At 42.7% G+C, this 14,156-nt stretch overlaps 2 protein-coding genes across 3 annotated transcripts; one reads left to right on the top strand and one right to left on the bottom strand.

Moving 5' to 3' along the window:
• Positions 1-743: 743 nt before the first annotated feature.
• Positions 744-5,306, top strand: LOC104448779 (abscisic acid 8'-hydroxylase 1). 2 transcript variants are annotated; one of them, XM_010062673.3, is made up of 10 exons: positions 744-1,086; positions 2,637-2,958; positions 3,128-3,277; positions 3,513-3,693; positions 4,002-4,081; positions 4,201-4,287; positions 4,400-4,478; positions 4,577-4,683; positions 4,805-4,926; positions 5,004-5,306. In XM_010062673.3, the coding sequence occupies exons 1-10, from the start codon at positions 1,028-1,030 to the stop codon at positions 5,125-5,127; spliced, it is 1,311 nt and encodes a 436-aa protein (XP_010060975.2). In that variant the 5' UTR covers positions 744-1,027; the 3' UTR covers positions 5,128-5,306. The 2 variants fall into 2 exon arrangements, with proteins under 2 accessions (XP_010060975.2, XP_039170985.1); XM_039315051.1 differs by lacking the exon at positions 744-1,086 and having other exon boundaries at positions 2,757-2,958; positions 3,151-3,277.
• Positions 5,307-11,181: 5,875 nt separating this feature from the next.
• Positions 11,182-12,579, bottom strand: LOC104448778 (hypothetical protein). The gene has a single exon (XM_010062672.3). The coding sequence runs from the start codon at positions 12,301-12,303 to the stop codon at positions 11,476-11,478; it is 828 nt and encodes a 275-aa protein (XP_010060974.2). The 5' UTR covers positions 12,304-12,579; the 3' UTR covers positions 11,182-11,475.
• Between the last annotated feature and the right edge of the window lie 1,577 nt (positions 12,580-14,156).

Raw genomic sequence — 14,156 nt, 5'->3', positions numbered from 1 at the left:
ATCACTTCTTAACTAAAAGTTTAAACTTGATTGTACCTTGACAAACTTTAGGATTTGCATTGTATTTATTATTTTTATTTAAAATAACACCTTATTTTAAAAAATATATATATATATATATATAAATTAGCATTTAAAGGCACTCTAATTTTTCTTAAAATTAAAATATTGGTCATTGACTGGAAGGCTCTCAAGAGCTCCACTCTGTTCAAATGAAAACAGAATAATAATAATTATATAATAATAGAAGACAGAAAGAGCTGCTTGCTTCTGAGAACAAAGAAGAGCAGTAAAAGCAATATATGATGTGGGTGATGAAATGGCAAATAAGCTCCAATGGTTTTCTGCCTCTCTTCCTAAATCTTCGTTCACAATCAAAAAAGCCACTTCGCAATTGGGAATTTCTTGATTTAAGAAGGTGGGTCATGTAATAATTGGAAACGTCATGAATCACCATCGACTCAGCTGGGTCGTACAAAGCGTCTCTTCTGCTTCACCTTCTGGAACGTACTCATTCAAGCAAAGAACCTTTCGATCTTTTCGCCACTTCATCATGCTTTGCTCTGATATTATACCTCCCAAGTTGACCAAGAAAAGGTTCAGAAGGGGCCAAGATAAGCTTTGGCTTATTGTGGAAGTGGAGTTCAGTGGACTTATTACGTCAAGCACTGCATGAGGAGCAACCCCAGCCTTCAACAACCCCTCTCTCAACCGCACGCGTGTCCTCCTGCTGTAGAACGCTGAGATCTTTAGGTTGAAGAAACAATGTTAACTGGGCAGTCTCAAGGCCTCGTTGCATTGTGTCAGCAGAGTACAGAAAAGAAGGGAGAGCAAGCATGCTTCTTCCTCTGTATCATGCCTGGGCTTGCCTTTGCTTCTGCGCCGCCCTCGTTCTTGGCGGCTACGTGCTTGTGATGATGTATGGGTCGGTGGGACGGTCCGGCGGCGGAGAGATTATGAGGAGTTCGAGGTTGATGTCCCTCCCGGAAGTCTAGGACTGCCTCTGATTGGAGAGACACTTCAGTTTATGGCTGCCATCAAAAGTGGCAGAGGATTTTATGACTTTGTTGAGAGCCGTCGCCTCCGGTAAGGGAAGCACTTCTTATTTGTGTATATTCAACTAGATGATGGAATCCATCATGACGCCTGAAAAGATATTACCTCTCGGATTTTTTTCGCTTTTCATGTGGCATGCTAGTCTTGAACATTGATCAACATGACCATAGTAAAGTAAGATGAATTCCTTTGCTTTCTACTATCTTAGAATCCGTTTGGTAACCATTCTACTATCTTAGAAATTATTTTCTATCAAAATGATTTTTTTTTATTATACTCCCGAAAATAAATTTTAAGCATTTTATTTATTTGATAACTGTCTAAAATTTTTATTCTCAAAATAGAATTGTGTTTGGTACGTTCTAAAAATTTCTAATCCAAATGATTTTCTTTTACTTTTTTTTTTTTCTTTGCTTTCTCTTATTTCTTCAAGGGTTGCCAGTTGCAAGCCTTGGGATGACTAGCAACCGGCCAAATGAGGGCCCGCAACCTTGTCGGAGTGTCACCAACCTTCGGCAAGACCATGCCTCATTGGCTGAGCCTTGGCTAGGCGAGCAGCCTTGCGCCCTGGTCCACACGAGGCTCACCAGTGGCCAGGGATGCTTGGGTGAGGAGCCTCGCTAGTGGCTAGGCTGAGCCTCATCGGCGGCTAGGCACACTTCCGGCGAGCTCGCTAGACCTCGTCCTGCTTGGCAAGCCTCTAGCAAGCTTGCCAGACCGGTCGCCGGCGATGGATGATGGCGACAATGGCGATGGCGTTTGAAGAAGGAGAAAGAGGAAAGAAGAACAAGAAGAAAGAAGAGAAAATTGAAAAAAAAAATGGATTGACTTGATTCTAGAATTGTTTCCGAGAACAAAAAATTAACTTATTTTTACTTCTTAATTCTATTCCAAATCTACTTCTAAAAAAAAAAAATTGTTTCCGGGAATAAAAATTTTACCAAAGAAATTTCTGTTACAAATCTACTTCCGGAAATAAAATAATAGAAATTGTTATCATTTAGTAAATTGCCAAACGCAGCTTTAGTAATCGCCATGTCTTTTTCAGTCCCTACTTTAATGAAATATGACAGGAAGTTTCTGTTCATGACACTGAAGAAGAGCACATTCTGGTGAACATGTGATGCAAAAATGGAGATGCTACTGCTAGTTTGTATATGCATGCAAATCGACCGTCGCTACTTACTCGTTTTATTCGTATTCATACACCTAGTGCTTGATTCGATATTTCTCTGTGGAGCTCTTCTGACAACTTACCGGCGCATGGCTTCATAAAAAGAAGAGTCTCGGTAACTTGTCTTCTCGATGTACAGCCACAATGCGGAAGGTCCTGGGATAATGATTCACAGTTGACCTCGACATTCTGATAGCTTAGAAACCTTACAATACCATCAGAGATGATAGATTGGAATAGTCCAGATCACAGTGGCTACAAATTGTTGGTCGGATGGTTTTGCGTGAATGCGCGTCGCCCACTTCAGTAGTGTGCTTAGTTCATTCTATCATAGCAGGAGACTGCATCGAGCTCCAAAACGTGACTTCTCTTTCGGAATTAAAGATGGCGACCAAATTTTTTGCAGGTGTGGAAGATGCTTCAAGACGAACATCTTTGGAGAGACCCATGTTTTCGTCTCGACTGCCACATCGGCCAAGATGATCCTAAATAATGATTCGGGGAAATTCACCAAGAGATACATAAGGTCAATAGCACAGTTAGTGGGCAATCAAAGCCTACTGTGCGCATCCCATCAACAGCACAGGCATGTCCGCGGACATCTGAACAACTTTTTCTCCACATGCTCACTATCAGCGTTCATCCAACAATTTGATGTACTGATCGTGAAGTCTCTAGATGACTGGGAACACAGAGGAACCGTGGTCGTTCTCAATGAAGCACTCAAGGTAAATTTATTGTTTGCAGAGGATATTATGAGAAACTTTGATTATTGAGAAGAGCTTGAGCTGGACGGGACTCTTGTGATCCGAGATACTGTGGTTTCTTGGCACATGATTGGCTGAACTCGCGACCTTTTTAAGTCAGATTGATGTTCTTGCTGATTTTTTGGTGCAGATCACTTTCAAAATAATGTGCAGGATGTTGCTGAGTCTAGAGAGCGGACGCCAGCTTGAAATGTTGCAGGAGGACGTCAGTATAGTTTGCAAAGCTATGCTCGCGTTCCCGCTAAGGTTACCCAGGACTAGATTCCAAAGAGGCATTGAGGTAGCCTCAAATCCTAGAGCGTCTATTTTTCATATATGATTCTGTTGCGGACAAAAATCGACTCGTAGGGGAACATAGTCATATGATGCCACTGATCGAGCCAACATCCCCATTTTCCGATTATGCCTTGATATCTACACTTTGGCTAAGAAAAACAAGTCATCTCGCTATCCCATGCTTTGAATTTGGAAGTATTTTTTAGCAGTTCGAGCTTATTATGGTGAGTAATATGCAGGCCAGAGAGCGAATTATGAGTGCATTGGAGACTTTGATTACTCAAAGAAGACTCGCAAGAACTTCTCACGAGGATTGCCTGAATTACCTGCTCTCAAATGACGATGAAACAGAGTGCAAGAAAGATCCAAAGCTAACCACTGGAGAGATAAAAGATAACATCTTGACAATGATAATTGCAGGTGAGACGATCTTGCTATAACCAAAAATTTTATTGCACCGATCCGCATCTTCACCCCTTGGCAAGAATAAAAAGAACTAAAGACAGCAAAAGGAAAATCAAGGATGACCCAATACTTTCGTCCAGAACTTGTGAACAAATTCTTTTGAGGAAGGTGCCATTTCCGGTTTTAAGTCATCATAATAAGCCCTTCTCTGCTCCTCATTTTCTGAGACGTCAATTTGCTGCATTAACCGGTCAGTCATGATCGATTCAACTTTACAAAACACTTGGATATTATTTCACCTGCTGAGGAGAAATTTCTTGCAGGTCATGATACGACAGCAAGTGCTATAACTTGGATGGTGAAGTTCTTGGGTGAGAACGAAACAGTTTTAGACAAACTAAGAGTAAGTGACAAAATAGCACTAACTAGAATGCTTCTCAAGTTTCGAATCAATTCTGAGCGATGACCGACATCAATGTTGGCATTGAGGATTAACTTACAAGGGGCATTCTGGTTGAGCAGGCTGAACAAGTATGCTTCGCAAAGAAAATGTCAGGAAGGCCATTTCTGAAACTAGAAGACATTGGCGAGATGTCGTATGCTTCCAAGGTACATGTGGAAGGTTCTGTGCATTATGTTACTGGCTTTCCTCCTAAGAGTTCCCCCTCGTTAGTTATCACAGTGACACACCATAAATGTACTAACTAGTGGTTCGAAGCAGGTCGTCAAGGAATCCTTGAGGATGGCATCTGTGGTGCCGTGGTTTCCAAGGCTGGTGCTTCAGGACTGCAATATCGAAGGTTGTCCATATTTCGAAGCCCGAAACTCGCTCAAGTCATTTTAAGAGAATATTTTTCAACTGAAAATCTACCTACATACTTTTTTTGCCAATTTGCAGGATATAAAATCAAGAGAGGATGGAATGTCAATGTCAATGCGAAATCTGTACATTTTGATCCTGCGGTTCATGACAACCCCTTTGAGTTCAATCCCTCCAGATTCGATGTAATCCTCTATGTTTCTACCTCAGTTCTGGTTATAAGAGATGCAGAAGAAAGGGGTTACGATCCTTAAATTTCTGCTTTTATGCTAATTGATGATCCAATCCTCCTTTGTGTCACAATAGGATGAGTCGAAATTACCATACAGCTTCTTAGGTTTCGGCGCTGGGGGAAGGACTTGTCTGGGAATGAATATGGCTAAGGCCATGATGCTGGTCTTCCTCCACCGGCTTGTCACCACCTACAAGTGAGTTCTCCCTCACCACAGGCCTCATATCTGCGATTGCACGGAAATTAACTGGTTAATCCACGAATCTTTTATAGGTGGAGGGTCCTTGACCCCGACTCAACTCTAGAGAAGTGGGCGCTCTTTTCGCGATTGAAAAACGGCTGTCCTGTGCTCGTGACGCGCCTCGCAGAGGAAACAACCGACGCCTTAGCAGATTGAAGAGCCCTCAGTCAAGCAGATCAGTGTTATCAGTATTGGAGAAAGCTCCTTTTCCTAGTTTGATGTTTGGTTTGAATGCCAATTAATAGTTTAAGCTCAGCATTTTGGTGGGATGTCAGTACTGCTAGTTCATGTAAATGGTGCATAAACAATGAAGCAATCTATTTGTCATCAGTTTATTAGTATGCATTCAACATTATGTCATAGTTTTAACGAATCAATTGAACTCAAAATAATGTCTACGGCGACCCGATGCAGATGACAAGGGTCTCAGGTTAAAACCTCAGTTCTATCCTCCATGGGAACACATAGTCTGTTCAGCAGATAGACAGGTTTGTCTGTTCAGCCTTTCTGGAAGAGCTAGCTCATGATGCACACAGCATCAGTCAACACACCACAAGCCTGACAAAGAGAATTGCCGGAATTCATGCTTATTATTATATTTTTATTTCACTTTCACTTCAGATTTAAAAAGAAAAGGAAAAATAAAATAAAATCTTCATGAACAGAACAGTCAAATGGATACCACCTCCTCTCTCTCCACCATCGACCACCAAAACAGTCAGAGAAAAGCCCCAAATTTAAGGCAAAGGACAAGACCGCTGAATTTGACCAAATCATTTCTCTCTCTCTATCAGTGCTCTGAACTGGCAGTGGTAGAATCGTAAATATACGTAAATTTCTAATTTGACCTTTTAGTTTAAGATCATACAGCTAGACATGGAACTGTTGTAGCAGAAAAGACAACTCTAGTTGTTCTTGAATATAATTCTCCCATTTTGTGGGGCACCTGTATTTTCATATAGAGAAATCATCACCAAGATTCAAAACTAAGAGAAACTCAACCTATCATAGTTGAAGTCCTAGTCAAATATATACCATACCCTGCACTAATACGTACGAATCCCACTTCGTTTCTACACAGACAATGATTATTTTGTCATACCAACGCTACGACATGAACTCCTGCCATATTGTCCTTTTATTTTTTTTATACGGGTAGTGTCAAATTGAGAACTTCTTCAAGGCCTTTGTCATATAATTTAATCGGGTGCCAAGTTCCTAACCAATGGATTTGGCAAAATGGATCAGAACCCCAATTCAGCCATATCATATTCTAAGAACTGTTGCGTATATGCTGTATAGGCTAGAGGATCAGATGGTACCTACAAAAGTCATAGGTGGCTCATTATTGGCTTATTCTGGATGAAAGTAGCGTGAGCTTTTTTGTTTTCTTTTTTAACTGTTCCTCTGGAAATTGACCCTCGCTGTCATAGTCCTCCACTGCATTCATGTCAATAATAAAATATCTGAGATTGGTCTAATTTATCATTAAAGATAGACAAATAATTGATTGGGTTGGTTCACAAGGTATAAATTCATGTCTTTCCATTTTGTGTATATGATTAGGCATCATTTGGTATCTAAAAGCTTACAACTTGAGAAGTAATTAGGGTAATTTTTTGCCGTCAAATCAATAGCAAGGCTCGTATAAAACAAAGATCATATCATCATGTACACATGGTAATAATCTGCAAATCAAATCAACATAGACATGATTCATGCTAAATAACTTGCAACCTTCTAAGAAGCTTCAAAAGCACATCCACACAAATTGAAGGGAGACAGCACTTTTGGACATTAAGTATAGATAACCAAAAAGAAACCCTCCTGTCAATTCATCCTCCCCTTTGCCATCACCCTTTTTCTCGTCTTTCTCAAAGGTGGAGGGGGTCTAAAGGACAAGGAGGGAAAAAAATAAAGGGAGGGCATGTTTTCTGTTTGACAACAATGGCTGTCGATTGTTTGTTTCCTCTCATGGTGAATATAAAATCGCCGACCCAAACAGAAAATTTGTATGTTTCAAGACGTTTGCAAGAGCAGGGAAAGGAAAAAGAGCAACTTGATATCTATAAAAAAGCAGGTAGGGACAGTGATATGTGAAGATTATTTTCACCGGCACCTAATTGAAGTGGGAAGTGTACTCATCTCTCCTTCCACAAAAAATCAAGGTCGCAAGTTACTACAGAAATCCAAGTCATGATGTTGACCCATCCAACAATGAGCGCACGTTCCTTAAGCTTAATGACTTTTTACAATGATCTTTAATTATTACCCACTAGATCTGGATGGAGTGCTCATCCCGTTTCCTCCTCCCTTTCGATTAGGACTAAACTGGGTCCGAATAGCTTTAAACAAATCACCGAAGGTGAAGCCCGAAATGAGAAGGTAAAGATTGAGCTGTTATCCTATGTTGTGAAGAGAATATTCTATAATCGAACATGGCTTGTTGCAGAAGAAAAACCGCGGGCAATCATTCATCCCTGTGCCTCTGTTTAGGTAAAAGATCAAACGGAGATTTTCCCATGATTCGTTCTTTCAAACTAGAAACTTGCTCCTCGTAGACATACATGGGTACCGAGACATTTATGAGAGAAAAAGAGAGGAGACACAGGTATTATTGCTTGATAATGGAGACAGCTGCGGTTCGGCAATACCATATTTCTCGACCGCTGTCGTCTGTTGGGCTGTCTAATTTTTGCTTAGTCAAACACCGTTGCCGTTGAAGTATTTATGTTCATTGCTAGCTGCATTAATGAGGACGAATAGGCTCTTCTAATAATTGATGGGACGAGGAAGATGATATTGTCGGGTCAATGCAGTGATTCATGAACACGACTCGAATTTGCAAGTGAAATTAGTCCGACTAGGATAATAGGTCAGATTTGGACTCTTATTCTTCTTACTTTTCCCGGTGTTGAGGTGTTAAATTTCTGTTTTTTTCTTTACGTAAAATACATAAAATATTGATCGGGGCCAGATGAAATGCTTCTCATAGGAAAACGAACATGGAGAAATTAGGGTTTGAACAAACTGCCACATCATTTTCATCTAATATTCCCACCACATTTATTATTTTTCAACGTATGATACTGTCACCGCCCTATAGTTTTCTATATGGGCCAGGCGTGTACGGACAACTGGACTCTCCAAGCAAATAATTGAGCAGTTTGTTATAGAGACTTGAGCATGAAGTTGGTGCTGGTGTCCTTTGTAGAGAAAGAACAACGCTTTTGGGTTCTTCTTTTGCATCTAATGGATGGTATAACTTTGAACTTTTGCTTTTTATGTTCCTAAATACTCAAATCTTAAGTGGATAAGAGCGAAGCTGCTGCCTCATAAAGAAGGTCCTTTATTTTTTAATAATCGCGTGCATGATTTAGTCTTTATACACCCACGCCAATTCCTCTCCTGGTCCATATTGGAGTAAGAGCTGAAAGAGGGAAAAGGAGGATTGTGGATGGGAAAGTTGGGAAGAAATGGATAAGATTAGGTGCGTGTAGAATAGGGGAAAGTACTCATTGTTGATTTAATGCCTTCACTAGGAGGAAAATTCTTGCATTATCCGCTTTATTAAATCGTTTGTATCGTATTATAAATTCTCTACATATTTTTAGTATCAAGAACGAGATTAAGTTTGGAAATGCAAGTCTTAAAATGTTTTAAATTTAACATCTTTTTCGAGGGCACCTTGAAAATAATGCATCAAAGTAGCGTGGGAATAATACTTGAAAAGTAAAGTGCTGGTACAGGAAATTAAAGAAATCAAGAAAAAAAATAAGAATTAAATGAAACTGATGGGAAGATTAAAAAAGAAATCAAGGGGAAATCGAATGCAAACACTGAAAACGAAATAACCAGAACATAAACATCACTAGGTTGTGATCAAAAGAAAAGTTATACTGTGTGCCAATATCCACAATAAAGATTATAAATTACAAATTTAACTCTTAAATCTAAAATCGAAATAGAATGACATTGCTTCAAATGAAAAGGCATTGGTGGAAATTTCGCAATGACTTGAGGGTGTATTCCTCCTCTAACTCCTGCCACACATTTCCAGGATATTTTCAATTTCCGACAATCTTTGCAACTTTTAAGCCCCTCGTGCATCTTACATCAAGTGTCCTTTCACATTCGAGCCGCTTCATTCTAACCTTAGTCAGTAGGCTTTCGGTCAAGCTAGAGCTAGATATGTCTTCTCTCGACTCAAACTCACCTTTGGACCGTGATCTTATGCCGACAATCCTAATAATAAAACTTGTACTAAACACATGTTGGTCGGAATCAGCACTATTGCGGAAACCCCCTCCCCAATGGTGCGTCATGAGAAACATGGACATTCACACAGCTAAATCTAGATTATGGAATATACTACGAGCGCGACAATTGAAGTCCCCATTAAACAAGGAATGACCCTTTTAAGTGATTCATAAGATCCATATCCAAAAGGTTACTATATCATATAATTACTTCAAGCACTTCTTTTGAGAACTTAGCTCGTGTGGAACAGATAAGGTATTCTTATCATACCCATCGAACGTGCCGATAATCTCAATGACCAGATTAGACGCCGGTTAAAATCTCAATGAATGATTGATAAAGGAGATTCTTCACGTTGGGTGAAGTAAGGAATTGAACTCATGTCTCGTGACGAATACTTCTCACATAAACAGATCCCATCCCCTTAGTCATTAAACCAACTTTGGCCGTTCGAATATCGTTAACTCATCCGATGAGACACACCAGAGAGAGAGAGATACCAAAAATTTCTCGTACGAGCAAGTGCCAAGTAAAGTTATGATCCCGAGTGTCGCTCCACGATCATCCATGGAATGATGAAGGGTACCAGCTTTTCAGCTCTATGATAGCCACGTCACGGATCATGATTAGCTAAAGCAAGAAAAGAAAAGCGACCTTTGCGAACAGCTGAGCAATTATTTGCATGCAGAATGCTCGACCCATTTTGAGGAACATGCGCGCAATTCTTGATATTCGTTTCCCGCATGAAGCTGCCTGTCGCGTTCTATTACTATTTTGTAATGCATCTCGGTCTCACTCCTTTGAGAAACTGTGCCTACATGTGTTTTTTTTTTTTTTTTTGGTGACCCGAGAACCCTCGAACAGCCAGCAGCTGACGGGGTAAACCCGAGGCGAACTGAGCCACCACCACAGATCTAGCCGTGGGTGAGTCGCGCAATGGAAACGCGGAGTTTCGAACCCCTCCCCCTCCGGTGGGGGAGAAAGCGCGAAACTATCATGACCACCGTGGGCAATGGTGTGCCTACATGTGTTGCTTACTCTATAATTATTAGAAAAATTCTACATATATTATATGGTAACTAATTCAATCCCAAACCTTTCGATTTTACCAATTGTAGAGATGAATCCATAGATTAATAGACAATTTGATTTTGCCACCCTAGAGAGCCTTCTCATTTGAATTCCAATATTTGTACATGCGTGATTAGTGATGCTCGGATAAAACCGACCCTCAGGTTTAACATGATTACGACAGGTTTAATTCGACCATTGTACATCCTCTAACTAGGTCACATACCCGTAGGCGATTTAAACTCGAGACATAATCTAACAATGTCAAAATTTAACAGTTTCAGTGGATTCCGGCGTGATCAATGAACCGTGCAGGACTTTCTATGGTCCCGACCGGTTGGTGATTAGTCTAATCAGAGCCGTGCGACCGACTTCGCTCATCGACATGACTTCAACAACGGGGCGTCTTTAAAATCTACTCGAGGCCTCCCCAATCGGAGTGAGGCCAAAAGTTTAGGGGCGACTAATTAAATAATCAAGCACGCTAATCGGTGCGGGCTAATCCCATTCCGTCCTTAATTCCAAAAAGCGAGGTCCTGGTGGAAATAATTTGGAGGAGAAACAAAAGAAAGAGAGGGGGGAAGGAGAGGAGGGATCTACATGGGTCGCTTTCTCGCCATGGCCAATTTTGTCTCGTGCCTAGGCCCCACTAGAGTTCGGCATCTCTATCGGAGGCATCGCTCTGTCGCCCTGGTCTCGCACAAGTAGAAAAATCAGACACCCTGGAGGGCAATTCCGTAAATTTGGGTCGCAATAAACCTTGGTTCATGCTGATCTTTGTCAGTGATTATGAGCTGTTAATTTTTACCTAACTTAAGTGGATATTGTAATTGGAGAAATTTGGAGCGCGCTGACACGCTGCTTATCATCATAATAATCTGCATGAAAATCGCCATCATATATATATCTCTGTGCAAGAAAAAGTACACGATCTCGCAGCAGTAGCAATAGCGACCGACCTAAAATGTCAGAAATATAGCTAAATTAATTACGAAATAACTCTCCTCGGAATTTCCCTCTTCATTTTTTTTTTTTTTTTTCTCTTATGTACTCGACTACTCGCAGCCTTAAAATTCACAAATTTATTTACTCTCTCTCTTTTTTTTTTTCCCCTTTTTTGGGCCAGTCTCATCATCAACTGCGACCGACGGAGTGGAAGCTGAGAACGGCGTCCTACTCCTCGGCCATGATCTCCTCCCTCAGGAAGCACTTCGTCTTCGCAATGAAATTCTCCACCGTCAGGTTGAACTCCTCGTCGCTCAAGTCCCCCACCGACGGCGACGGCGACGGCGGCCGTCGCTCCTCCTCCCCCGCCCCACGCGATGGACTGGGCCGCCCGTTGTCCGTCGCCCACCTGCGCAGCTCCGCCCGCGGCCACTCCTCCCCCTCCCCCGCCGTCACCTCCGACCGCGTCCTCCGGTAGCGCCTCTCCGCCGCTGCCGCCGCCAGAGGCACCGCCCCCGGCGCGACGTCTTCCTCGCCCGCGCCCTTCTCGACGGCTGGGCCGACGGTCAACGGAAGAGGGTCGGGCTCCGGCGCGGGAAGCGGCACCTCCGTTATGATTTTCTCGTGCGCCGGGAAGGCTTCGTACGGGACGATCTGCTTGTCCTCATGGACCTCGTCCGGCGTCGCCACCGTATCCGGAGATGATCCCCCGCCGGAGGCTCTTCGCGCGGAGAGGTATTCGTCGTAGATGTGGGACGGCTCGTGGGGGTGGCGGCGGTCGTCGCTCTTCCGGGCCGAGAAGAGGATCATCCCGATGATGCCGTTGCTGATGAGGAAGACGACGAGGGGCCTCGTGAGGAGGCCGGCGAGGCGGAGGAGGAAGTCGCCTGCGGCGGCCGAGAGCCCGGAGTACCAGGAGACCAGGAGCAGGGCGACGAGGAGCTCAAGGGCGCGGGCAAGGGTCTTGAGGTTCCGGTTCCAACGGTACCTGAGCATGGCCTCGGCCTTCTCGGCCTTGACGCTGTCGAACTCGTGGGGCGATGGATGGGGGTCCATCCCTTTTTTTCTCGAGAAAATGCAAGAAAGCGAGAAAGAGAGCGAGAAAATGATGAAGGGTGACTCGAAGATACCCGTGGATAAGTTCCGGATTTCTTCTGCGAGGATCAGAGAGTCGGATCGGAGTAGAAAATTTTATAGTATGGAGAAGAAAGTATCGGTTCTCCGATGCACAGCATCAGCGTTCAAGCAGCAGTTTCTATACTCGAGTGCTTTCTTGCTGTGGGTTTAGAGAGAGAGAGAGAGAGCGAGGGAGGGAGTGATGGTTTTTTTCTGTGGATCTGGTGGTGGGCTTATATAATTGGAGAGGGAGAGAAGGTTCATAAAGTTGGTTTTTTTTTTTTAAATATTTATTTCATGCATTTATCTTATTTGTGCTTGATAGGAGGGTTTGGATAAAGAAGATATTAGGTGAGGGAGATGCTACGTTATGATGGGGGAGGAGAATGTCCTAATTAATAAGGCTCATAATTTGTTTAAAGCAAATTCAAAATCAACCCCGCCCGCTAGGTATGCTAAAATTAACATATCAAATTAATTTCATACTAAAGTGAGCAATTAAATAGGTGGACCGCCTATCACGTCGCTTTATAAGCCGAACTTTGTAAATTGGGTTTTCATAAAGTCAGCGTCTCTCAATCCTCCTCTTATTCCGTTCTCGAATAAGAGAAGCGTCTAAGTAGATTTAAACCTATCAAACATGAAGAAGCCAATAAGATGCATGCTTGACGTGGAAAAAAGAAACAAACGCTTGCTTTCGGGTAATTTTCACACCATGGTCAATTGATCATCCTATATTTCTTTCTCCATTTATTTGGCAATGGCAACGGGACGTTAGGAACTCTACAAACCCACTACTAACATCAACTGTAGCCATCTCTTATAGTTATGTATGTTGGGCTTTGCGGTCTTGGAGGTGGTGACTCCTAGAAACTCCATTGATCGGGCTCCTTTATTTATGGCTTTAAGGACTCGGGTCAATCGAATCTTTGGCGTTGGAACGAACACCCCCACCCCCACGGGTTCAGCAGGTGTGCAGTGCACGGATTGACGTCTCGAGCACGTCCCCCCGCCCTAGTTTTGCTGTTCGCTCCTGACTCATCCTCAGCTACGCCTCTTTGACCATCTCTCTCTCTCTCTCTCTCTCTCTCTCTCTCGTGCCTTTTAGCTCCCAAGATCACCGGCTCCAGGTACGGTTGCAACAATCTTTTACCGGGTCGTCTTCGATCCGTCGCAAGCACGCACATTTCGTACAGTAATTTCAAATGACCGTTTATATCCGCAGCATGCGATGCGACCGAGAGCAGATGCATGGAGGGATCTTAGGAAACGACCCGCACCGCTGTCTCCAACATCGAATCATATGCGCGCTCGGTCTTTTCGTTTCTGTTGGCTTTCGCGATGAGCTCCCTTTTTGTTATCTGCGGTTTCGAGCGAAACGTGGAGCCCATCTCGTGTTCTCTCTTTTCTTGGCATCGTCGGCCGAATTCTGGTTGCAATCATGAAGGATAAAGTGCTCGCTTTCGTTTATTATTCTTTATCGTGGGGCATATCATAATGCAAAAACCTAGCACTAGGAAGAAATAGAAGAGTGAACTTTTAGCTGTAGAGAGGATTGGAGACAGGAGAGTAAGTCCAATTTGAGCCGTTCTTTTAGAAACTCGCGGCACCACGCGCGAAACAGGACACACGGGGAAGAGACAGAGAGCATAGAGATTAGGCAGTCGATAGAGCAAAACGCATCCACAACTAGCGACTTCCTTTAGCATTTCACATGTTCGTTCTCCCTGTTTGAGGTGCTTATAAGGTCAAGAAGTTATACTGCTGTAGAAATTGGTAAAATCATCGATTGC

The sequence above is a fragment of the Eucalyptus grandis genome, chromosome 6, assembly GCF_016545825.1.
Source record: "Eucalyptus grandis isolate ANBG69807.140 chromosome 6, ASM1654582v1, whole genome shotgun sequence".
Taxonomy (NCBI): Eukaryota; Viridiplantae; Streptophyta; class Magnoliopsida; order Myrtales; family Myrtaceae; genus Eucalyptus; species Eucalyptus grandis.
The sequence above is the reverse complement of the archived record's forward strand: the minus strand, read 5'-3'. Positions and strand labels throughout refer to the sequence as shown.